Below are 27,024 nucleotides of genomic sequence, written 5' to 3'. Positions count from 1 at the left end.
ACTCAACAGTTGCTAAATGTCAATTGAAATTGAAAACTATTTGTAATTAGTGATTTCGACTACATATAAATAAATGTGTTGCTTCTTACGCAAATGCGACCCTGGTTTATACTTGTAGCCAAGCAAAATCATTCTGAACATAATTTGATTATTCCAGCCTTGATGTAACTCTGCACCTTTGCTAAATTGTTTATTGTTTTGACAAATATTTTTTTCCAATAAAGAAAATCGGTGCCAGTATTTAAATCTGGGGACAAAAACGGGCTCGATTTTAACCATCTAAACTGTACAATGGTGTATTTAAGAAACAGTTTGTTTTTTTTCAAAAAATGTTGTAATAAAAAAAATCTCAATGCTGCAAGTCTACAGATTATTCTTGGAAATTGTTTTTTTTTAAATTTTGAAAAAAAAAACATTGCAACAAGAACTTACCGCCTGGGGTGAGCTAATCCATTACAACTTATTTTGATGCAACTGACAATTTATTGGAAAAAAAAACACAATGAAAATATTTTCTCTCTCTCTCTCTCTCTCTCTCTCACTCTCACTCTCTGTTCAAGATTAACAATCCACAAGAAACCCATCAGATGCCTCGCTAGACCCCAAAACACACTTGTGGAAGCAACTTCCAGGTAGTGTTGCCAGGTCACGTCAGCCCACCAATACGGTGCCTGTGGTCCCCCTGTCCCGTCCTTGCACGTCATGGCCACGGGTGTGTCTTTGGTGATTGGCAGCCAGAGCGTGTAAAATCCATTTCCCATGCTGTGCTTTGAAATGCAGAACCGAGCCACCTCTCCCCAGGAAAAGAGAAGTACATTTCTACTCCCATACAAGTCCCTCCGTAACTCCGAGAGTCAAATCAGTTTCCTGGGCAGCGTTTGCAAGCGAATCCCGAAGCGTACCCGTACCGCAAAGGGATTGGGAATTGTACATGTTTGAAGCGCACACGTTCAGCAGCAGGAAGTGTTGAGGATCATTAGTGCAATAACTACCATGGGTGAGTGGTTTCAGTTTGTGAACTCTTTTCTATTTCTGTCAAAAGGAAAGAAATGGACTGTTCGGTCGAGCGTGTGCAAGTACTAAGTTAACCTTTTCAAGTATTCGTGCCATTACGTGAAATGTGACAAGAGATCGATTCAGTCCCGCCGAACTTATTACAATAAAACAATGTTCTTTAGAGAGATTGTTACATGGTGTGTGGATCTCAAAATATATACGAGCATCTGCAAATTAATTGTACATGGATTATTACGGAGGCTACTTTAGTGGTGTTAAATGAGTTAAAGGGTGTTTCCTCGGCTCCACTAGTAAAACAAACCACAACTCAGACCGCTGGTTAAAACTAACAAACATCGTAAACTGAATGAAGAGTTGGTTGTAGCCTAAAAGCGCGACGTTCAAAATAATCTTGTGATTTTATTTTATGATTTTCTTTGGCTATAGATACACAAAAAAGATCTTACGCCCAAATCAAAGCTACGTTTCACATGGGTTAGATTTTAATGGACAGAACTTTTACCTTTGGCTGTAGTCTAATTATTCGAGATCCATATCTTTATGTATCAGTAATATAAATCAAAGAGGGCCCAAAATGCATTAAACCTCGACCTTCAGGTAAATATTGTCGCTTTGAATGCACTGTTGGTTGTGGGTCTCATAACTCAACACGGAATACACTATAAAATGTATATAAATGATGCTTAGTACGTACATGAATTTAAATCCCTTGCTTTTCAAACCATTCCAACACAAGTTATGACTTTGGACAATTTAATATTGTGCACACAATTATGTAAATAATTATGCATCGTGTGCAAATTGCCGAGCGTGTTCTGATTTTCTTTGTTAAATTCCAGTTAAAAAAAAACACGTAACGATCTCTGCAATAACACGAAGGTAATTTGCCAGAGATACGATTATGGGATGGAAGTGGATGGAAGGATTACACTGTACAGGCCCACACAGCCCGACACGCTCCATAAACCTAACAAAGTAGACCTTGTCAAAATGTTTCGTTAACACAACACAGAAAATACATCCGCAGTCTGGTTTAGACGTTGTGTTACGGTGGCTTGTAAACCGCAAGTTGACTTATTTTTTCCCCTCTCCTGAATGCTGTTTTCCCCTCTTGTTTTTTTTTTTGCACATGTCCTACATCAGAGCCAGCGTTCGGGGAGGTAAACCAGCTCGGGGGGGTGTTTGTCAATGGCAGACCCTTGCCCAATGCCATCAGACTGCGGATCGTTGAACTGGCTCAGTTGGGGATTCGACCCTGCGACATCAGCAGACAGCTTCGGGTTTCCCACGGCTGTGTCAGCAAGATACTGGCTCGCTACAACGAGACGGGCTCGATCCTACCCGGCGCAATCGGGGGCAGCAAACCCAGAGTGACGACCCCCACGGTGGTCAAGCACATCCGAGGATACAAGCAGAGAGACCCGGGGATTTTTGCCTGGGAGATTCGAGACAGACTGTTAGCCGATGGGGTGTGCGACAAGTATAACGTGCCCTCGGTCAGCTCCATCAGCAGAATCCTGAGGAACAAAATTGGAAACTTGTCGCAGCAAAATCAGTACGAATCCAGCAAGCACTCGCCACATCCGCCTCCTCCTCCACAGTCGGCTCTCTCCTACAACCCGCTCTACTCCTACCCCAGTCCCATCACGGCCGCAGGAGCTAAAATGCCAACCTCGCCTGTCCTCCCGACTCTCCCCGGCCACATGGGCATTCACAGGACCTGGCCTTCATCGCACTCTGTCACCGACATCCTGGGCATCAGAGCTATCGTGGAACAGCAAGGTAAGATACAGTACCGATGACAAGGTTCAATAATAATAATAATAATAAAAAGGGGGCGAAGTGGAGGGACACACCGCAATACTGAATCCAACAGATTGTTTATGGGATTTTAAACCATGGTTCCATTGCATCAAGTAAACGTATATATATATATATATCCTTCCGATATATAAATGGGAAATATATATTTCCCTTTAATCCAGACAACGTATCTCACATTTCCTCTACTCAGTAATCCTAATATCACAAATGTCATGCAATGTGCAGTCACATCGTACTTTTCACACTGTTGTGCGGTCGTGAAACTACAGCTGATTCTGTGACATGGCCACCTGAACATTTAATTTCGAACTGCCTTCCAGTGAAACCATTGGTTTTGTTATACAGTATAAGGTAATTGCACATTCACGCACCAACGGTACAAGTGAACTTCCGCAAAATAAAATAAAGGAAGATTCAATTCCAGTCAATCAACATTAGGCGGGCATTTTGCACGGAATTAAATGCAAACAGTCTTATTCGCCAAGTTCTCAGTGTTTTGGCAATGTCGAGCAGTTAACAGTACAGCATAAAGCCTCACTGCTTTCCATACACAAAATGTCCACTTCTGTTGTACTGTCAAGCAGGATAATTATTTCCTTTCCCACTGACGGAGTAATTATAATAGTCTTCTATTTATGTGGTTTTCGGTTTTTGAACATCGATTATATTTAACATTTTGCAGTGATTTGTACACTGGAAACATTTCGGTGGAGCACACGTTCTGCAAGATTGCCCTTGTCAACTGTGAGGGATTATTTGTTGCTGTTTCTCTGCTCAAGAATTTCTCATTTATGATTTAGTTTCTGGTCATTTTCCTACTCCCCCCCCCCCCCCCCTCCCCCCCCCCCCCCCCCCCCCCCCACACACACACACAAGTTGCCATTTCCCCCAAACCTTTCTATACAAACACACACATTGCAGTAGAACATTGCTTAGAACTTGCGTCACATAATAACAATTGCACTTCTGTGACTGAAAAGATTGTCCTGTATTTAAATCGGATTAAATTGCTGTATTGGTTTTACTTCGCGACATAGAGAATCGATAGTAACTCGTGTTAATGAAGGGGTTATGTGCGAAATTGCTTCTTGGTAACTGACACTTTTTTTTAATTGCAAAAGCAAAATTAAGACAGTATCTTGTCACGGAACAAGAAGGAAATATACAATTAAACATTCAATTCCATTTCCTACAAAACAATGTACTGCTTCGGGCTAACTAGATCTTAATACACTAAGAGCACGGATGCATGAGTACTGTAGTTATTTTTTTGGGGGGAGAGAGGTTGAGTATAATTTAAATACGAGGATCTGTATTCTGTATTCCGAAACTCGAAACACGAGGGTTAAGATATGTGGGGCTGAGGAGATCAGGTTAAACCAAACTTGTCATCATTTCACATTTGTTTCCAATGTACCTGGACCTTCAGCATTGACATGATGCAGAATTTTAGAGGAGTTTTGTTTATTTTCAGTGAAATGGCGTGCAAGTATTAAAGATACAAACACATTTGCAAAACTGGCATTTGTAAAAGAAAAAGTTGGTCATTTAAAAAGACACAACCACACAAAAAGACGGTGCAGTTTTAGGTAGCGCGTCGCTAGTGTACGGACATGAATGAATGAAAAAAATATAGTTTGCAAAAATGAATCGTGAAGAAATTTCAGAAACTATTTCATTTTCAAACGCCGGCCGGAGCCCTCGACTCATTAATCTATAACACATTCCATAATTTATGAACCAGACCGCATAAGGCGTGCAAACCGGATTCCAATCAAAAAAATCCGGATGGGTTCAGCAGTAATGAGTAAATCGCTGAATGGGTTACCCCAGCTCACTTCATCTGCCCGTCTGGGTCAAATTAAAAAACACAAAAAAATACCGGAATCATACTGACGGAAATAAAGGGAAACAAATATGGTATCTAACTATAAAGTGTTGGGGGAATGCGAGTCATATTATATAAATATTTGTGTTGTTCGATGCTATTCCTATTAGTGACAGTTCTTCCTATTCTACTAAAGTGGAAGAATGGAACAACAGTATAAACAGGAGCAATTTCCAGTCCTCAAACCAGCCTACAGTGAATGGCTTGGACAAGTCCCCACTGGAACAGGAAGTCAAATACACTCAGGTAATTGTAGCTTTGCCTTTCCTCTCAACCAGACAGATTACAGCGTTTACAGAACTCCAAACTGCAAAAATAAACATGCTTCAGCAATTACTGACCCAGATATAATTAGTATTTTAAATTGCCATGACTTTTTTTTTCACATGCTCGGAACCTTTCAATAATTAATCTGCAGAACGGTGGAAATAAAAGGCGTGGATTTTTTTTAAATAAAGAAAAGGTGACGGGCTAAATATGAAATATTATCTGAGGGAATTATTTAAATTTGCCTTGAAGGGGGCTTGGAGCAGGGATGCGGATATGGCGTATTTTTTTTAGGACAAAGTAGTGTGAAAGGAAGTGCAAAATTCTTACATTAGAATCGTGCACCAAGCAATCACAACTATAATATTTAAATCACGACTTTATTCCTCCGTTTCATTCTGTGGGAAATACCAATTAACATACAATCAATGGACTTATTATGTGAATAACAAAAGCACATAATGAATATGAAACAGTGAACTGACTCATTCAAAATCTTACACTAAATTAAGATCTGATTTTGAAAATAATAGTTACTGTTCACCTATAATCCGATATAATACCAGAACGTATCTATAAAAACTGGGAGTGGAGTAATTATCTCAGATTTAAGTCAATAAACACAAACGCAAAACGATCTTCTCTGTGATTTACTGCATCTTAAACAACCGCTAGTTTCATGCTGGAAAGTTTGTAACATAAAACGATATCATCCATTCGACCGACCGGTTTATAATTTAAATAAATGATCTCACTTCGAAGTTTCTAGATTTTTTTAAAAAAACGCTCTTGTAGATGATATGATTGCTCGAGTAGTCGTTGAAATTGAAATTAAATAGAAATTAAACAGATGCATTGAAATCCCTGAAAAGTTCAGGACAATATAAGGAAGCAAATACGCACATCGTAGCAATCTATATCCAAAGATTATGCTTTTTTTTAAGCATGAATCATGAAGAATGAATCCAACTCTCCCGCTCCTCTCCCGATCGCTTACTATTCCAATATTGTCCATTTATTGATACTAAGGTATGAACAATGACAATTTCACAATCTGATATAAATGGCTAATATTTCATAGAACAAAAGGCCACGGCTATGCAAAACTCTTAGGTGCACGGAGCAATATGTAATCCAGCAAACCTCAATGACAGAAGAAACACAGGAACTTTCGCTCAGCTGTTGCGAGAAGAAAATTGTTCCGAAAAGTGAACTTGGCCAAAAGAACATTTCATAGCAATTTTAAAACAAGACAGAAAACACGGCTTGTATATTTTGTGAACAGGCATAATCGTGACTGGCTAACTGGTGCCAATTTTTTTTTAGGCAAGATAACTAAAACTTATGTTTCTTTAGTTCAACTCGAGTTATCCAATAATTAAAACAACTAAAAACGGACCGCATTACAAAACTAATATCAGGTTTTCAGGTGTATTCAGGACTCAATAAATAGATGAATTATTGATGAATATAACATTTCACAAGAGCGTGTCACAGATGACTAGTTCGAAACAGACAATATTGGGTGGGGGAATTGTAATGGAATATGGCCTTCGCTATTTTGTGCCTCTATTATTTGCAACTGTGCTCAAATGCAGCAAATTATACACTTATATCTATCATACACTTAGACCTATATTCAGTAGAGACTACGTGAGCAGCAACAACTATGCGGGGTTTTGCGGGTCGGCTCGATACTGATATGGGAGCACCAATTCAGGGGCTGTGGTGGTTCTCGCTCTACACTTGCGCTGCAAAGTGCCTTTTATTTGTCAGTGTGTTGCGGGGATGAGCACCACTGCATTCACACACATTGGCACCAATTCCTGCGGCGGCGGTTGTCTAGCAACTGCACCAAAATAACATTTATCGCAATGTTTAACATGTTACTCCAATGCATTGATGGAAAAAAAAACATTTCTAATGACGGGGTTGACGTTGCGGGGATTCATATTTTTCTTACTCATCGCTTCACACATTCTCTATAGAAACGACCACAGTATTTATTACTTAAAGCAGTGACATTCAAGGACGGTTCTTTTTCTTTATCATCAATGATATACTATTAAGGTGAATAACTTCCCTCGAGGGTATACGAAGCCTTTATAGCAATTTGACTGCAAATAGATCAAGTCTAATTTGAACCTTTACAACTTACCTGCTATTTCTAACAGATTGAAAATGTCAATTGTGTCCAATCTCCTACATACAAATAACGATTGCAGGATAATCCCATTTTTTAAAAAATATAAATCGTTCGAACTTTCCTACTTCATTTTAACTCCCTTTCACAATTGATAAGTTTGCATCAAACATCTGCATTATCAATCTAATTCACATGCTACATTTTTTTTTGCGTGGATAATCTGGTCCTTACGTCGGATTGCTTCGCCAGTTCGTGTTTTTTTTCTCTCTCTCGAAATGATTGAATCGCATATTTCAGTTGAGGATGACTTGAAAAGACTTATCAAATAAAATGTGACGATTAATCTTTATTTTCCAGGCTCCCAATGGCCTGCCTGCAGCAAGCAGCTTTGTCGCCGCTTCAACCATGGCTCCCTACCCTCCACCCACACAAGTGTCGCCCTACATGACATACAGTGCGGCCGCTTCCAGTTACATGGCAAGTCACGGCTGGCAGCATGCGGGTGGCAGCACACTCTCAGCCCACAGCTGCGACCTCCCTACGCCACTGCCATTTAAAAGTATTCAAGCAACCAGAGAAGGTAGCCACTCTGTTGCAGCCTCTGCTTTGTAATGCACACACACACACACACACACACGCACACACACACACACAGTTATATATGTAATGAATGCTATGTCCTCAGATGTCAACGATGCATCAGCATCAGCACAGACGTTGGTCTCAAACCTTTGAGAACGTAGACATGAAGAAATATTGGTTACTTGGCATTTTTCCAAACTTTATTTTGCTTGCTTTTATTTAATGGACAATTGGAATCTGCCCCCCTTTATATCACATAGTTAGTAACCCTTGCAAGTTACCCATGGTTTCACATGATAATGTAATTGGTACTTAAAGTGTAAAAGGTCGAGGATCAAATTATACCCATGTTATATCCAAGGAAAGATGGCAACTCAAGTAGTTAACCATATGACTCCCAACCAAGTTTGAATCCCAGAGCTACTTGTCCCTCGGGGCTTAGTTTGAAGAGTCATGTCACTGTCTGTCTGAGATAAATGGAGTATCAAGACAACATGAGCTTTTACATCTAACTAGAAGTGGGAAAATCTCAAAATTGTCCATCCACTTTCCCTCCTCCCATCTCCATGACTGAGTAAAGTCTAACCATGGAGGTAGCATTGATGCGACAGGCATTGATGTTTGAGCCTCAATAAATCCCACCATCCTGGTTAAGGGAAGAAAGCTGATGGCAGTAAGTGGCCTGTCAATGGGAGCAAAATTACACCAGACACAAGGTATAAAAGTTAAATCAAGGAAAGCAGAATAAAGTTTAAACTACCAGTGGCCAGATTTTCAAAAGTTCATGCTATCAATAATTGATACAGAGACAATTAAAAGAAGATTTACAACTTATCAATGCTGCTAATTAACCACTGGTTAAACTAGTTACAGCAAACCATTCAACAGCAAAACTTGCATTTATCCAGCACCCTTCATGTGGGTAGCATCATTCTAAACAATTGCTCATTAATTCAGATTTAAGTTGTAGTTTTTCCCTTCCAGTGATACTCAAAGGGAAGCTTATCTCAATTGTTTTCCCAACAATAGTAAAGCATAACATGAATTATGTTATTTAGGCAGATTATTTTTTTCCCCTTTGAATTGTTTAAGTGGCCATACGTATTAATACAAAAAGTGGTTTACAGGATGCTACACTGTTTCTGAAAATGCAGTGGGGGAAAATGCAAAACAAAAAGACCACTATAAACTTTAGTGCAATTCTATTGAAAACCTGGCCCCAGTTATATCCTATTCAAAATTCAAAAAATTATACAGCTGTACTTATATATCACTAATTTCTTCTGTTAAAGCAATAAATATAAGTAACTGGAATTAGAGAGTGAGACAGAATATTGTAATTTAAATTTTTGTTGAAGACATAATTGATAGGGGAAAGTAATTATGGATTAGAGATTTTCTTCTTTGTAAATACAAATAAATTGACAAAATTTATTTTTGTATCATTGTGTAAGGTTTCACTCTTTAACTGTTGCTGCTGGCTTTCTGCCAAGCACATTCTTTACATTGGTGGCAGGCTGGCCAGATCCTTATATGGACATTTCTTTATTATTTTGTGTGCATACAGTAAGTGTTTTATGAAGGAAATTTTCTTTCTTCGGCACAGGACACAAAGGCAAACAACTCTACAAGTAAACTACAGGATCCTATGCAACCTCACAGGGTCATGATACAAGCCCCAAACACAGCTAGGGTATAAAGTTAGCTTTTCGAAGACCTTGAACAAAATGTCTTTAAGAAGTTGATCAGAAGGTTCAAGCTTAATGTGAAACCTATGTATGGACTCATACAATGGAGTCGTAACATAACCACTGTGAAACACAACTTCTCCTCTAGTTATTGGCTGTAGCATTGACCCAACAATTCAGGTGACACATCTGTTAATTTGTTTTCCTGATAGTTTCAAGATTATTTCTGGTTGAAATGAATGTACATCAGTCTGCTGTGCAGTTTACATCTATGTAAATAATCATTTTTATTTGTAGGTAAAATGGTGGTGGTAAAAAGTATGAATCTAAATTTTATTTAATGGTAATTAGTATTGTATGTAGTTCAAAACATTCAGTGAACCAGATAGCAGCTGGGCGGTCACACAAAAACCTGCACACCATGTAAAAAGCTATAAAAATTCTCTGTTGTTCTATATTAAAACCATAACCTTTTTGTATTTTTCTTAATATGCATTAACTCTACCTAGTCTGTCCCAGTTTCCCACAGCAAAGCCTTCCATTGAACCTGCTCTTTGTTGAAGTCCAGGATGGATGTATAAATAAACTAAATCATTTAACAAGGATGTACATCATAAGGCTGTAATTGTACATATTTGTAAAAAAAACCTTTTATTTTTATATCGTATCTAAATTAAAAAGGGTGAAATACAAATATTTGTTTTGTTCAGAATTGTAAAAATGTTGGTATTTTTAATTCATCATCTTAGGTTAATTTATTGACACTGACAAATATCTTACTTATTATAACATTTTATTTGGTTTGAAGTTACATCTGTGACTGTCCTCTGACAAAGTGTAGAAAACGTAAACATTCTGCATGTGCACCCAGGTTAAGTGATACATGATATTCAGTAAGAAAATGCAACTGTTTCAAAGGCACCTTGTTCAGTTTAAATCAATAGTTCTCATGAAGCCAGGCAAGTGAATATTCATAAACCAACAGCATAACTGCACCTCCTAGAGAGAGACACACAGAAAGAGGAAATGAGACAAAAAAAAACGTATCACTTAATGAATTTTAAAAGTACTTGAAACCATTCACAACATATCCTAAATACTAACATCTGATCATATGTAAATACTAGGGTTGCACTTACCTGGCCCAAGTCGCATGATTTTAGGCACCAAGCCTTTATACAATGCAAAGAACCTAGAAATTGGAAATGTATGAATTAGTTAACATAGTTGCCAACTATGTCCAAAATGTCTGCTGGGAATTTCCACTAAATAATACTCTGCCTTCTACAGTGCAGGCCTTGCTCCCTTTGAACTGCAGGGTGTTGTAGCATTTTTGCGGTGGTTAATTGTGTTTTTCATATTGTTTTTAAAATTGTTTTAATTAAAACAACATAATACCATGACTGAAATATGATGACCGTCATGCTCCTGGGTATTTTTTTAGAATCTTACCTTAGTTGCATTACAATTGGACATTTGATAGGTGGACAGTGCATTAAGTTAAGATTTTGATTTGCTAATTGTCAAACACACATTATTTCAGGAGCAACAAAACCAGAGAGTAATTACAATTACCAGAGATATGGAATGGAAGTCCTTAATACCAGTTTAAATTCTGCTGTGCAAATCACCAAATCATTTACTAGGCAGTGATTGTATTAAAGTAACAATGTTAAAATGACCCAAATTTTTAATTGAAAAGGGGTTCTTACCCTTCTTCTCTATAGATAGTGTTCATGGTGCTGAAACATGTCCTATATTTAATCTCTCCTAGAATAGGCTGTGGCCCTTGGATTCTGCTTTTAGCCACATCGAAAGGTATGTTAACACAAGAGGCAATTGTTCCCGACAGTAATCCAATTCCAACTTTCCTCAAGAACTCCAAGACTGGGTCCTGAAGAGAAAACACTCACATTAAATTTGTTTTAGGGGAAAAAGAAGAAACATAATTAGTTGAAAATCTATGTGGCAACACTGTCTTGTTACTCGACCTAAACACATTAAGGTTTCCCATCCTGGAGTTCACTTTCTTGACAATCACATTGCCTGTGTTTTTACACATGTTCCAAATTGCTGAAGCACACATTTCCTCACACAGGATTTATAAACAAAGTTCATAAAAAAAGAGACTTGCATGGCATATGGGGATGATTTGTATAATTAGGCCTTACAATGTACTTAGTATTACTGTATCAAAACAGAAGAAATCCAAGCAACCATATTAGCTAATTGGCCAGAATACTTTACAAATGACAGCAACTTCCACCATGAAATCTACCAAAATACTGATTTGTACATGAGATCACCATATGTTAAAAAAATTTGGATCCCAATGTTCTATGTTTTTGTTCTCTTTCCTGCATGCTTTTCTCTTCAGATTTTCTTTCATGTTCAAGTTATCCAGTCGATCAAGAAGTAGAAGTTTCCTGTTATTAACAATCCACATTAGTTCAATTATAGCAGTGACTGAAGTCTCTTGTATTTTTGGAAAACAGCAGCAACTAATTTAATTGACTGAAGGATTTTTAAAGTACACTACTGCTTAAAAAGTAATGCTTCAGTTTCAGACTTTCTTGCATCCATAGAATATTTGTGTCCTGACTTCAATGTGAATGTGGACGCTTCAGTGGTGTTTTATAATAATATATTCAAACCATTGTGATTCTTTGACATTCTGTGTTAGTAATTATTGATGCAGACCCTTGATCTCCCACATTTTTATAGACAATTAAATCTAATGGTGTGTAATGATTTACACTTGCAAAACATTGCACTACAATGTAATGCTATTTATGTATAACTTCTAGAGCATCCAATTAAAAAGCAGAATGATTGTTACACAAAAGCATGGCAGATGGTCAAACAATACTTTCTTCCTAAAGCCCAATTACTGGAGTGTTGTAACAGATGTATTGGCTTAGTTTCGATGAAAGTTTTGCATGAGGAAATGAGATGTATTAGTGTAAAAACAACATGAAAGTCCACTGCTTACACATACACTAATGTTGCTTGGTTTCTGATCATTCGCCTGCTGTGTATCTGATATTGGCCCACAATTCAGGTGAAATAATTACCTCCTCTGCAGGAATAATATTTTTCACATTGAAGTAAAATCCAAAGTAGATCATGTTGAACACGCCATGTCGACCCAATGTTGCTGTCAGCCCCTTGTTGAGGCCTTGCAGTCCGAAGCCCTGGGAGCGGACAATTTCTCGTGCGTACGCAAATGTGGATAGTTGCTGTATCAAAACAAATGTCATACTGAAGGTTTTTTTTCCCCCAAAGGAAAATAAAAATAAATACAACATTTGAAATCCAATTGCTTTCAGGTCTTTATGTCCCTTAAAGAAAGGAAACACAAAGTTTGTACAAAGGTTGAATAATTGACGCAAATCATGACCTTATAAAAACAATCTAAATGTTTTTCGGTTATGTTGAAACTTTTATTTATTCACCAGCATTTTACTTTGAAACATAATCAGTGTTGTTTACAAGGCTCAAATGAAACATTGCCACAGGTTTCCTGATTGTGGGCAAGTTCAGAGTCATATAGAGGAGGTTCCAGTCAAACACACGTGTCCTGTGCTGTGTTAGCAGATCCTAGTCCTGACAAAGGAAGAGCCAATACAATTGGCCTCAGGGTCTCCAGTTGAGGTTTCTGTCCTGTAACATTCCATGATCCTATGATTGCTATTTCAGTGACCTCTACTGGAAGAGAGACATCAAGACTGGTCTGGGACTAGCTGTGATGCCTGTTCTCCATGGTTAAAGACCCACCCACCTATGAAAAATGACCATGGTCAAACTGCTGGAGGTGGCTGGAGCCTTTGGAACCATTTCCCTGAGTGACTCATTATTTTAAAGGAGGAGAACTTGGGTGGAGGAAATGCTGACTTAAAAAAAATAATTAAAATTTCACTTCCCATCGTTCCCTTTTCCATTGTGGCCTCAACCTCGCAGACCAGATGGTCTGGACTGTAATGTAGATTCTTCTTCGACAGCTGTTGTCAGATCAGCTCCACATTGCTGGAGGGCAATACTATGCAAAGGAGTACAGCGTGAGCCTGACCGGGCACAGGGAGGATGGGGGCAAAAGTGACTGAGTAGAAACAACTGTCTAAGAGGGAAATAGACGAAGTAGGAAGAGGAGTTCAGCTACATGACAGCGGAAAAGAGCAACAATGGCCTAAGGGGAAGTGCCTCTGTCCCATCCATGCTAATGCCGGTTAGCCCCATCTTGCCCCTTCCTTCCTCAACTTCAGGTCACACCTGAAGACCTTCCTCCTCAACCATACCTCCCCTCCATCCCCTACCCTCCCACCTCCAGCCCGGCATTGTACTCTAGCATTGTCATGCACTCTGGGATGCAACTCTGCGTGAGATGTACTATATAATTATATAAATGGAAGTTGTGTTCTGTAAAAAGCAGTCAAGTAATAATTTCTTTGTGCTTTAACTATTAGTTTTTGACAATACTGTGCTCTGGGAGAAAACTCGGGAAGGCTTTGCGCAGATTTCCCTCTCTTTGACTCCCTTCTGCCTTCATCGATCAGGGGTAAGGGTGAAACTCTTCCTATTGTTATAGTGAATTAATTATCTCACTTGGATGTATAAATAGAACAGTTTTGACTAGAATCTTTCAGTACAGGTTATTTTAATAGCTGATTTGTTTATGAAAGGTTCTTTTTCAAAACTCCATACTGTTGAATCCATGGCATCAGCCAAATGAACCCTTCATATATCTGGTTGGGTATAGGGCAGAGGTGAAGGGTGCGGTCAAATTTCAGGCTGTTCAGAGGGACTGCGTGTTTTGCTTGTCATTAAATCAATAATAATAATAATCCTTTTGCATTTGATACAGTACCTTATCACATCTTCAAGACATTTCAAAACGCGTCACAGAATTCACTGTAAAGTGTACATTTTGTGGGTGAATTGAGTGACCAAATTATTATTATTTTTTTTGAGGGAATTATTGCCCCCAGAAAAGCGATACGCCAATCGACTAACAACCGGGTTCCTACTCACTGCTAGGTAAACAGAGGCGTGTGGAGTAAGAAAACCTGCCCAACGTTTCGTCCTGCCGGGAATCAAACCTAGGTCTCTTTCTTGCGAGCCGAGTGCTCTAACCACTGAGCTACAGGATTCCACAACTAATGATATTAGTTATCTAAGGATGTGGACAATTATGTTCGCAATAAGTTTCTCTAGCTCAGCACTGCCACTGCACGTAGCTGAATATGTGTGGAGACTATATCAGTTTTAACTATTTCAGTGCTGGCCTGGTTGCACTAAGGACAACAAACACTAAAAAAAATTGTATTTTGGGGTTTCCCATTTAGTTGACCAAAGTACAGTACAGTATTTACAATTTATTTCATATACAAAGTAAATTTGATCTGCTTACTAAATATAAATCATCTCTCAATCTGAGGTTGTGGGTTCAAGCCTCACGTCGGGATTTTGTAATAGTGACACTTCAATATAGCGTTGCATTGTTGGAGGTTCTGTCCAGATAAGATGTTAAACCGAGGACCCATCTCCCTGTTCAGTTAGACGTTAAAGATCCCATGCCACAATTCAAAAAGAAAAGGGAAATTCTCCCAGTGTCCTGGCCAATATTCTCCTGAATAAAAGTGGCCATTCGCTTTATGGCTGTTTGAAGTATTGCTGTACACAAATTGGCTGTGGCGTTCGTCTACAAATAAGTCACTACATTTCACAGAAAATTACAGTGAAGCACATTAAGACGTCCTGACAATATGAAGGGTGCTATATCAAATGCCAGGGTTGTTATTATTATAAAATAGGATCTAAAATATAAGGGAAGAAGTTAATTGGATTCCTTAATAAGATCATGAGTCATGCAGATGATTAACCTTTTTGGCACCCGTTAGTGTGTCACAGTGACCTGTGGAGACCCCACTCCACTGTAGTCTACCTCTTGGAGTAAAGTTTACATGATTCCATGATTCATAAACTGAATTTCTTATTAAGGAATGAAACCCCAGATATTAGACCCTATGGATTTTTTTTATTTTCCAAAACATGAAAGCTCAGTTGTGCAAATCATAATAGCCTACATCATATAAGAGGAACTTTTGTAAACAGTAAAACCTGCATTAGTTGTTTCAGTCAGGACCATAACATTTAAGATGATTTACGTGAAGTATGAGTTACTTGTACAAGTTGGATTTTTTACGGCTAATACATTACAGTAAACGAGTACCTTGTTTAAACAGAATACACTACTGTACTGCAGACGCGGTACTTCAGCGCTGTAGCCAGTGACGGGTCTAGCTTAGTAGTTAGAGCACTCGCCTTGCAAGTGAGAGGACCTGGGTTTGATTCTCGGCAGGGCGAAATGTTGGGCAAGTTTCCTTACTCCACACGCCTCTGTTTACCTAGCAGTAAATAGGAACCTGGCTGTTGGTCGATTGGTGGATCGCCTTTCCAGGGGTAATAATTCCTTCNAAAAATAATAATAATCATAATTTGGTCACTCAATCCACGCCTGTTTGTGGGATACTACTGTGCACAATTGGTTGCTGCGTTTAGCCCACAAAATATACAGTCAATTCACTTTACAGTATATTCTGTGAAGCGCTTTGAGACGTCGCAAAGACGTGATAAGGCACTATATCAAATGCAGGGATTATTATTATTACTATGTATGACTCGGGCGACAATACAATTTTTAGGAACAATTTGTGCAAGTTTTACTGTACCAAATTGAGCAGCAGGTTTATAATATCAAATAAAAAAGTGAAATGATACTGACCTCAGAAAATGCATTCCGTTGGGCCTGTAAACTGACCTTAACCACCTCGAAAGGGTTTACAACAATTGCTTCTGTGAGTCCAGATCCCAATCCAGCAATTGTAAAAATCTGAAAACAATTCAAATAACGTTAACAAACAATTCAACAACAACAACCACTTACATTTATATAGCACCCTCCATGCCGGGCAGCGTCTCAGAGCACTTAAAGCGTACCAAAGTGACGCTTTAATTCAAAGTGTACCAGAGTGACATCAGCTGTAACAAGTGGCAATAATTTCTGGAGACACTGAATTGCAATTCAGGGACACACAGCAAAGCTGCTGCACCTTGTTGAGCAGAAACACAATCATGTTTAACAACATTTTAATAAAAATGTTAACAAATAAAACTAGTCACTCACGCCATGGCTGTGTGTGGGACATTGCTGTGCGCAACTTGCTGCCGCATTTCACCCTCAAATGCAGTCTTCCATTTTGGAGAGCTGAGGGAAGATTTGAGATGCTGGTGCAGCATCTCAAAAAAATTGTGGGCTTAAGCCTTTATACACAGTGTAAAAAAATCATGGGGGTAAGCAGGAGGAAGGAATCTGGTCCCATTGAAGTCAGCAAATGAACAGCCTCATGGGCTCGCACTAGGTTTAAGGAGTACTCATGATAAACATGATGTATCGTAAACAGCTGGTGAGAAAGCTGGTTCCACCTTGCAACATGTTGCAATGCTGAACGCTCAATTTTCTTTACAAATTATTGACAACAAAAGTAACAAAATAAACTACGTTAAACAGAATCAAATTCCATGAGATATTTGTCACCACAGAATAAAATTTTCTGGTGGAGTGCCTCAGTTGATAATGGACACAGGAATCTGTAATGCCTGACCGCCAATGTTTGTATAGAAATTGAATCTCTTCATCTCATTTAATTACGGTTTTGTTAATCAATGAGTGGACACGGGATGCAGTTGATATCATAATGCCTGCAGGTTTGTTCAATGCAAAGAATGTTGGTAAATTCATCTCTGAATTTTGGGTAAGAGACATCCTACAAAGATCACCAGCCATAAATACCTGAAAATATCTAACCCTTCAAAATTTCTGTTCTTGTCTGTCTCTTCTGACATGCGTTTTCTGATTTATTATGTGGAACTGATAGTTTTAAGAAAAAAAACTTTTGGCATTAAGCATGAATGCTGTTAAAAAGACAATGATTTATCTGCGTTCAAGAGCCAAGAAGCTGGCTGATCAGTTTTTGGAGCAAGGCAGCATTGTATTAATTGATTGGTGGGGTGCCTCAGCTGATAACAAACATGGGAATCTGTGATGACTGACTGCCCCCTCTCTGTATAGACATTAAATATAGAGAGGGAGAGGAAGTCCTCAGTAGTCGGTCTTGTGTCTTAGATTTAAAAAATACTAAATGCTTTTTCGGATCATGATACAACTCCAGACAATTTCACTGGTGATTCGCAAAAGCTCAGCAGTGGAGATTTTGGTTAATCAACTCATTTTGTATGAAGCTTCAAGCCCAGATTACTTTGGCATTGAACATTAATTGAACAAGGGATCAGATAAAAAAATACTGTGGTGTAAAATGAAGTTTTCTCGTTTCTGCTGTGTGCTGCTGACTTATGTTTTAGTATCATATCCGGACAAGAGAAGGTGAAAGAATGTAGCATTTTGGATTAAAAGATCTGCCGGGATCAAATAAACTGGTGGATTGGGTTCAATATGTTGGCTGACCTTCTTCTCTTCTTGTTTTCCTATGTTTCTTAATACAGTGCAATCGGCTTCTATGATTTTCATTTTTGTCCCCTAAGTAATTCAGATGGTTTGAAACGAGAGAAGCTGTAAATGTACCAGTGTTCCATTATGATTGGTTAGTTCTGTCTGAAGCGATTGAACTTGGCTTTAAAGTCTTTGAATCCGCTTCACAGAATTACACAGACCGATACAGAACAGAACAGTCCTTGCAGCCCAACTCGTCCGTCCGTGATGGTGTTCATACTCACATGAGCCTCCACCCCTCCTATTCCTCATTCTCATAGCCCTGATATGTTAATTTGTCAGTGATTCCAATGTGATCTGTTTGGCTGGACATACGGTCACTACACTTGGCAGTAATTATCCGTGAAGCGCAATGTGAATTTGCGAAGTGATAAGGCATTACAAAATGTAAGTTCTTGCATTGCGCTCAGGTTTCTGAAAGGTTTTCTTTTCAAACGCGACAAACCTCATTATTTTACAGGTAACTGTTAAAAATCTTCAGCATATCCTTCTGTTGGATCATCCATATTATGATGGGTCAAAACATGGGCACTCATAGTACCTGCAGAACCCTTCCCTAAAAGTCTACGCACAAGCCGAGTGACCCAGTAGTCAGCAGATTTTTACACAGAGCAGGTTTTGGCCTAGTGTGAGTAATTTTAGCTGCCAAGCAGGTTTTTGCATGGAGCTCATCCTAATCTAACTCCCTTCAGCTCCTAAATACACACCGACAGGTAAACAGGAAGACGAAAGCTGGAATTCAAGAAACAAAGACACTAATCCCTGCACTGAGTGACAGCTCATGAACAAACTTACAGCGAAAACCTTTTATTCGGGTATTTAAACGTAATAATACACAGAACTTTGCTCAACTGTAATGTAACTTTATAATGAGAAATGTCTTTCGATTGAAGTCTTTGAAGCTATAAAGTATATTTAACTATTAGTAACAACAGATTTTTAAATGAAACCATGTGTTGTGTCAATGGATTTATTGTTCAATATGATAACAAATTGTTCACATTTGTGTCAACATCTTGAAGAAAGTGTCTTGCGTCACCACAACCAGCTGAACAGCTAACAGAGAGCGAGAGAACAGGGCAGATTTTACTTACCAGATTAGATGGCAAAGAAGTATAATTTAATATCTTCTTATATTGTTCAAAGGTAAAAAACTGAAAAACAAACAATAAATACACAGTAATCAGTTGCTGAAAATTTACAGAGCTAACCAGGTTTGTCTGCTTTTACAGCAAAAAAGTATTGCTGTGATCATTGGTTGTATTAGTGTGAGCAGAAGGCTGAGCAACAAAGATAAGTAAACATGTTCAGGAACATTCAGTACTTTAGCAGAGTGCTCTGCAGATTATCTTTCAAATCACTGCACAATATCTTTGCTTTTCAACATAAGTACACTTGGAATGTAAAATAAAGACTGCATTTTTCTGACTTTAGAGCCAGAATGAAAAATATCAATGACACATGTTTTTTTTTCTGATCAGCTGGGTGTCTGACACATGCGTAAATGCATCACCAAACTTAAGAGTATCCAAGCCAAACTGAGAATTCCATGCATCCCAACTTCAGCTTCTATTATCTTAATATCTTTAAGCTGCTGCACAGCAGTAGGATGCACAATACTGGGTAGATGATTGGATGGTAACATTGAAAAACAATGATGTTTCCAACATCAGTTTAATCAATGCCCCTCTGCTGATCTGTGAGGGCCTTCTAGCCCTGACAATGCATTGCTTCTCTTCTCTTATAGTTGTGACAACTGAGTGAAAAGCACACCGGCGCAGGAAGGAATATATCATGTTATCAACAAAAGAGGCTTACGTCTCTTTAACACCATGGAGGTGGGTTCCAATACAAACAAAACTGCAAGGTGAAAAATGCGTTGAAATGACCTTAAGATTGTTGTTTGTCAGAACAAGAAAAAAGAGAAATAATATAAGCCACGCTTGCAATTTGAGCATTGGAATTGACTGATGAAATAGTTGGCATGACAGAAAGAATTTTGAAGCCCATTCAGTTAGTAAGGAAAATATATAATAGTTGCCTAAGTGGAATGTTTATAGAGTTTATGAGCAGGGAGGAACATTGTGCCCTGCCACAAAATATGTCGGAAAAATTGTCAGGAAAAAAAGAAATCAGTTCAAAGAATTTGATTATTATTAGGTCATACTGGTTAAAATCATGCCAAAGGGTTAGACAAGCATTCATTCCGCAAAATTAGAATAATCTTATACAGCTGCTTTTGTAAATCCAATCTTCCTAAAAATGTAACCAATTGTTAATTTTATTGCTGATTAAATACAATTGGTCATTCGCTTCATGGCTGTTTGTGGGACAATGCTCTGCTCAAATTGGCTGCCACATTCACCTAGAAAATACACAGTCACTACACTTTACAGAAAAACCTGTAAAGGGCATTGAGACATACTCCTAACATGAAAGGCACTATACCAAATTTAAGCTTGGTTCTATTTATTTATGAGGCTCAATATGAAAGGACTAATAGCTAGGTGGTGAATTATTAAATGTATTACCGTATGTTTTATAGAGCAAGAGAAATCTGAGAAGGATATGGAGCGACGGTTAAGAAAATGTTAAAAGTTGAGTCAAAACAATGACGTTCAAAAAAAGCTGCACAAAAATTGGGCGTTGCAGTCTCCAGTTTTGTTATCAGGAGGAAGGAATCTAAATGTTAACAATGACTAACTGAGGAAATGCACAAGCCATTTTTGTAAATCATCTAAGAGTAAACTAAATATATAATACATTGGGAGATTTGTGCCTAATTTCTTAAATGTTATATAGATTTTGTGAGAAACCACACAGGAAACTATAACGAAATAATATATATTACAGGAGTTGGTTTCGTTTTGTATTTTCTGGCCAGCTAATTTGTCACATAGAAAATGTACAACTGCTAAATAAGCAGAAACTGCATATTCCTACTACAAGTGTTGCCACAATCAAATTAATAATAATATCAATGCATTTGATAAAGCGCCTTATCATGTTGTTGAGACGTCTCAAAGCACTTCACAGAATGTACTATAAAGTAAATTGACTGTGTATTTTGTGAGCGAAACGCGGCAGCCAATCGTGGGTGAAACTCGGCAGCCAGTGTCCCACAAACAGTCATGGATTGAGTGACCAATTTATCATTTATTTATCTCCAAAAGGATTATCTCCCCTGGAAAGTGATCTGCCAATCAACTACCCTTTGTTGCAGTTTAAAGATGTAAAATAAGGCACTTACCTTCACTGCCCTTTTTGGTGTCTCAGCAAGGATGGGAGGAAAGATCCCCTTGTAATAGCCCAAAATCCTATCATAGGAAAGTCCAAATGTGCAGAATTTTATTTTCAAATGAATGAAAACAGCCTCAATTTTCAAAGCACATACAAGCACATTTTGAAAAAAAACAAGGTTGTAATTATGGTATTTTTTAAAATTTATTTTCAATTTGGAAATGTTCCAGTTTCCAGTTTGTCCCCTCCGATCCACTATCGGTGGCTGTATTTTCATCACTAAGCTCCGAAATTCTGAACTCTGCCTCAATCCTTCTGCCTTACTGCCTCTTTGTCAGTCTTCAGATCGCACCTGAAGACCTTCCTCTTTGACCGTGCCTACGATCACCTCCCCTCTCTCCCCGGCTCGGCATCAAGCTCCTCCACTGTGAAGTGCTCCGAGACCCTGCCCTGCATGAAGGGCACTGTGTAAATGCAAATTGTTGTTGTTGTTTGACGTTCAGTTGATTATATCCTCTGAAAAATAAACTGAGTCTACCTGAAGGCAGTATCTGAGGATACACAGGTAGGTGCAAACTGAGGTGACCAAATTCTGCGCTGGTTACAATGAGTTATGTGCTAGTTGGACTGGAATATTGTCTGTGGTGAGTGGAGAAGAAATCTTGAACCACCTTCTGACCCAGTACTATTTGGTGAGCCAAGCTGACATATTTTTCATGGATAAGGAAGAAGTGCGCTTGATGAGTCAAGTGGAATGTTCTCATTCCATACCTTCTTATGTTCTTTTGTCTGATTGGTCAAAAGACATGTCATGCCAATAAGTTATGACTATGAGACAGTATTATGGAAATATTATTAATTTCTTTCTGTTAAAACAAGACACTTTTTGACCAGTAGATTTTTTTTTGCCTTGCAGCTAAGGATAAGCTAGGTAGTTAGTTGGTGAAGTATTATACTCTTTGTTCTCTGAACAAAGATGAAGTGTGAGCAGTTGCCAAGCGGAAACCAGATATTTACCACAAGAAGAAATTGTGGGATGGAAACAATAGGTCTCTAAAATAACATGATTGTAAAAGGACCATTCGCTTTTATTGAAGTAATAATATATAACATATCATCCTTGCATTTGATAGAGCACCTTATCAAGTTGTTAGGATGTTTCAAAGTGCTTCATTTTATATAATGTTAAGTATTTTGGATATTGATGGCTAGGACACCAGGAGAAACTCCCTTCTCTTTTCTAATAATTCCATGGGATCTTTAACGACAACTGAACAGGCAGACAGGAACTTGGTTTAAAGTCTATTTGAAGGACAGTAAAATCGACCCCAACCCCCAGCACTGCATTGGAGTGCAGACTATGTGATTCGAAGTTCCAACATGGGACTTGAACCCACAACCTCTGACTCAGAAGCGAGAGTGTACCTGGTCTTCTTTCACTGAAGAAGCAACATAATTGAATTTCAAAAGGCAAAATACTGCAGATGCTGGAACACTCAGCAGGTCAGGCAGAATCTATGGAGAAAGGAAAGTGAGTTGAAACGTTAACTCACTTTCTTCTCTCCATAGATGCTGCCTGACCAGCTGAGTCTTCCCAGTGACTTCTGTTTTTAAAATTGAATCCCAGCTCAGTTGACATTGCATAGTCGAACAGTCTGTGAATAGAGGCCTAAAAGCAGATAGAGCTGTTGACAGTCATAGGTGAAGAAGAAAGTGCTGTAAATGACTGAAATCATATAATGGGTACCAGTGATCTCTTCTCATCATTTAATACCGAACTTGGGGGTAAACACAGGACTATATTCACTCAATACCTCCAATATGTGGAGGAACCACCTATTACTCACAATGCCGGAAGAGAAGTCGATAGATGGTAAAACTACCTGTACAAAGGCCAGATCTTTTGAGACTAACATGTCTAGACGGTAGTGTTTTGTGAAATTATGGCCATTACTCCATGTCACAGCTTTACAACTGAAGAATACATCAGTTTATGCAACATATTGCTGATCGACCATAGGGGAACTTCCATGCCCTATGAGAGGGATTTATTTCTCAGATTCCTTTCATAATCAAGGTACTCAAATGACTGTGCTGAATAGCACCCAAGCACGAATACATTGTTGAAGTGTCAATATTGAGAGATATGAGCAGCTTACACATTCCAGTGGATCAGGTACTTCCCTACACAGGTAGTGTGCACATGGTGGTGCAACGGCCCTAAAATTTTATTCAGCTGAGTATTCAAAATACATTCCAAGACACTGAAACCAATGGAAGTCATAAGCAATTTTATTTCAAACATCTGTTTTCTGAGGAGTGATATTATTCTTGTAACTGTTACTATTGTTATTGCCAGCGCTATCTTCTGACTCAAGAAAGCAGTGCCATATGGCAACTCTGCAAGCTAGGAGATTAGTTAGACAGCATTGATTTTTGGTGTGGCATTAATTTCTCTTTCCACGTTTCTGTCTTTTCATGCTGCTTCTTTCAGGATGGGAGCAAAGGAGGAGATTTGGAGGATTTCTTTCCACCGCACAACAGAGCTGTTGGAATGCCCTACTATGAGCAATGGTCAAATCAGGTTCCATATTAGCTTTCAGGAGGGGACGTGATTGATATCTAAAAAGAAGTAATTTGCAGGGATATATGAAAATGTCAGATAAATGGGACTGAATGGATTGCTCTTTCAAAGAGTCGGCGTAGACCCAATGGGCCAAATCATTTTCAACTATGCTGTTTTAGGTTTTTTTAGTGACTCATGCTAAATTATGATTTCACATATGGTGTGCTACCCATTCTTCAGGCAGGAATCTAGTCAGTGAATGAATGTTGGCAGGCTATTCAAGTGTGATTGCATCACAGTGGAGATTGTAGGGTCCTCATCTGACATTTATACACGTACATTTTCTACCTGGGGTTCCTGGATAGAAATCAGGAACAGAAACTCTGAACACCATTTCCCCCCCTCCCTTATGCAGGGTAACTAAAGTCAATTGAACATGCTTTCCCTTGTTACGAATGTTGCTTAAACAACTGTAGGACTGATTAAATATTTGTTGGTAAGAAATCAGTGCCCAAACATACTTCAAGGAACTTCTTCACTGACAATATTCATGAATTGCTTTTATAATAATAATAATAATAATAATCCTTGCATTTGATATAGCGCTTTTCACGTCAGGAGGACGTCCCAAAGCGCTTCACAGAACACACTGTAAAGTGAATTGACTGTATATATTTGTGGGCGAACGCGGCAGCCAATTGCGCACAGCAATGTCCCACAAACAGTCATAGATTGAAAATGACCAATTTATTATTGTTTTGGGTTTTGGAGGGATTATTATTAGGTGTGTGGAGTAAGGAAACTTGCCCAAGGTTTCGCCCTGCCTGGAATTGAACTCAGGTCTCTCGCTTGCAAAGCGAGTGCTCTAACCACTGAGCTACAGGACTCCCAACTAACTAACTAATTTTGTAACTAATGGCAGTGAGACGTTTAATGCTAATAAATCACTTTTCCAGCAACTATGAGAGCCAATAATATGATGCGTCCAGTGTCAATGACAGGAAAATGCAAAATCAAATAGTGTGAAGCGTATTGGATAGACCCAATTAAGGAAGTGGAGCTCTGTGCATAACTACGTGTAATTTAATATGATTGGATACTTTCAGAAAAAAAAGTATAGGTGGTCAAATTCCCCCCAGTGAGCTTTTCACTGACACTCACAGTATTTGAAGACCAAGCAAAGTTAGAGAACTTTAATTTTTGGAGATTGTCAGGATTGTGTTGTGCCTTGCGATTCTCTTAGCTGTGAGTTCAGGCGATAAAGTAAAGTATTCATCACTAAAATGAGAAACTTCCTCTATGAAAGGCTCCTGTGCAGTTTCTACCATCTACCACTGTTAAGTCTTGGACACGGGCCACGACTTGTTCTGTTAGATGGATGTGGGTATCTGGCGTGAGGGCCTTTATACAGAAGGGCAGAAGATAATGAGTTGAAAAAGACAGTGAATTAAAAATGAAAAACCCCAAACTACCAGTTAGATGATATTTTTGAACCTGTTTACAAAAACAAGATCTCAGTTTACTTTCTTTTTCATAAACCTCATTCGTTTTCATTGTGGAGCACATGGAAACTTTTAGTAGAAGAGACTAACAATTTTTGACACAGGAAATAAGGTGAACAATCTGTGGAAAATAAACAAATAAAAGCTGAGGTCCTTTTTTCCCCCACTGTTCTCGACAGATATGAAAGCTTGCAATAATTTTCTTAAGTTATAACTGATGAATTCTGGATTCTATTTTACAAATGCAATTACTGACAACCCAAACAGTACAGTGAGTTGCCAAATGGAATGAGGTTGAGGGCCAATGTGAGAGCCGTATCTTGGAGAGGGCAAGCTTTGCCAAATCATTTCTTTCCAAGTGATCGAACATTGACCACACTGATGGTATATACAGCAATGGATTAGAAAATCGTCACATGTCAGTTGTGGTAATGGAACACTGTATTTATGAGCATAAATATGAGCAACAAGAATAATCACCTACAAAATGCAAACCCACTACACTTTGCACTGGATGCTGCACTTTGAGACATATAATAATATGAATTTTTGCATTTGATATAGCGCCTTATCACATTGCGAGATGACTTAAAGCACTTCACAGAATATACTGTAAAGTGAATTGACTGTAAATTTTGTGGACAAAACTTTTTCCCAACGTGAAAAGCGCTGGATCAAATGCAAGGATTATAATAAAAATAGGGCCTTATTTAAATCTTACAAGTGTCTTGAACCTTAGAACTGAAAAAAGTAAAAGAAACTACTGGAACCTCCTCCACATCACTGTAGCAAGATTCTGTTATGTTTATATCTTGTTGCTGGGTTGCTTTGCAGAAGCATTTGTTACAATCATAGGTTAAAAAATTAGGTCCATGTCCTGATGGATTTTTATAAAATTGAGTCTTGATAAGTAATTAGTAAGATTTTAACTGAAACCAGTGAAATCCAGAGGGAACAGCTCAATGTGTTCATTGGTTCTGGGACTGCATGAGAAAGCCACTGAAATTCATATGAAATGTGCATAAAATAGATGAGACATTAGTACAGTGTCAAAATCAGGATGAAAACAGCCTTCTTTGAAATAGTTACTCCTGACACACCTAGGAGAGTTAAAGAAAGGACTAAAAGAGTATTTTTTCCCCGATGTATACATGAAGCTTTTATTGTTGTGAAATATGGAATGAGGAGCGTTCACACAAAAGAAACTGACTCACAGCTCATTGTGGGAATTATCAGAATTCTCCTCTGACAATCTGCCAGCAAATCCTGTACCACAACAAAATTACATTTTATAGCACCTTTCACGTCGGAAGGACGTCCCAAGGCACTGAACAATCAGTGTTTCAGACATGAGCTGGTGGTTGGGATCGGGGCGGGTGGAGGACAGAATGGGGAGGAGAATGATCGAAAGCCCGGTCGAATAGGAGGGTCTTGAGAATGGGTCTTGAAGGAGCCAAGGGAGGGGCGAGGCGGAGGGACTGCGGGATGGAGTTCCAGAGGGTGGGGTCAGAGTGGCTGAAGGCCCGCCCGCCATCATTGGGCGGGCGAGATGAGGGATGTGAAGCAGGCTGGAGCTCGCTGAGCGGAGGGAGCAGGCAGGTTGGTAGGGAGTTAGGAGGTCGCAGAGGTAGGGGTGAGCAAGGCCATGGAGCACTTTGAAGGTGAGGACCAGGATCTTGGACTGTATCCTCTGTGTGATGGGAAGCCAGTGGAGTCGGGCGAGGATGGGGGTGAAACG

General features: G+C 38.8%; 2 protein-coding genes across 4 annotated transcripts in view; one reads left to right on the top strand and one right to left on the bottom strand.

Moving 5' to 3' along the window:
* The first annotated feature begins 753 nt into the window (after positions 1-753).
* Positions 754-10,141, top strand: pax9 (paired box 9). 2 transcript variants are annotated; one of them, XM_007893356.1, is made up of 5 exons: positions 754-997; positions 2,161-2,799; positions 4,866-4,975; positions 7,500-7,722; positions 9,331-10,141. In XM_007893356.1, exons 1-5 carry the CDS (start codon positions 994-996, stop codon positions 9,357-9,359), a joined length of 1,005 nt encoding a protein of 334 aa, XP_007891547.1. In that variant the 5' UTR covers positions 754-993; the 3' UTR covers positions 9,360-10,141. The 2 variants fall into 2 exon arrangements, with proteins under 2 accessions (XP_007891547.1, XP_007891546.1); XM_007893355.2 differs by lacking the exon at positions 9,331-10,141 and having other exon boundaries at positions 7,500-9,164.
* A 47-nt stretch (positions 10,142-10,188) lies between these two features.
* slc25a21 (solute carrier family 25 member 21) overlaps positions 10,189-27,024 on the bottom strand; it is a 154,569-nt gene continuing 137,733 nt past the window's right edge. For both annotated transcript variants that reach the window (XM_042338102.1, XM_007893353.2), the window contains exons 4-10: positions 21,229-21,295; positions 19,073-19,132; positions 16,194-16,301; positions 12,487-12,651; positions 11,125-11,306; positions 10,552-10,604; positions 10,189-10,411 (exon numbers count right to left, since the gene is read on the bottom strand). In XM_042338102.1, the coding sequence (XP_042194036.1) occupies positions 10,350-10,411; positions 10,552-10,604; positions 11,125-11,306; positions 12,487-12,651; positions 16,194-16,301; positions 19,073-19,132; positions 21,229-21,295 (697 nt within the window). In that variant the 3' untranslated portion in view covers positions 10,189-10,349. The remainder of the gene's footprint in view (positions 10,412-10,551; positions 10,605-11,124; positions 11,307-12,486; positions 12,652-16,193; positions 16,302-19,072; positions 19,133-21,228; positions 21,296-27,024) is intronic.

Source organism: Callorhinchus milii, unplaced genomic scaffold (genome assembly GCF_018977255.1).
Source record: "Callorhinchus milii isolate IMCB2004 unplaced genomic scaffold, IMCB_Cmil_1.0 Scaffold9, whole genome shotgun sequence".
NCBI classification, from domain to species: domain Eukaryota; kingdom Metazoa; phylum Chordata; class Chondrichthyes; order Chimaeriformes; family Callorhinchidae; genus Callorhinchus; species Callorhinchus milii.
The sequence above is the reverse complement of the archived record's forward strand: the minus strand, read 5'-3'. Positions and strand labels throughout refer to the sequence as shown.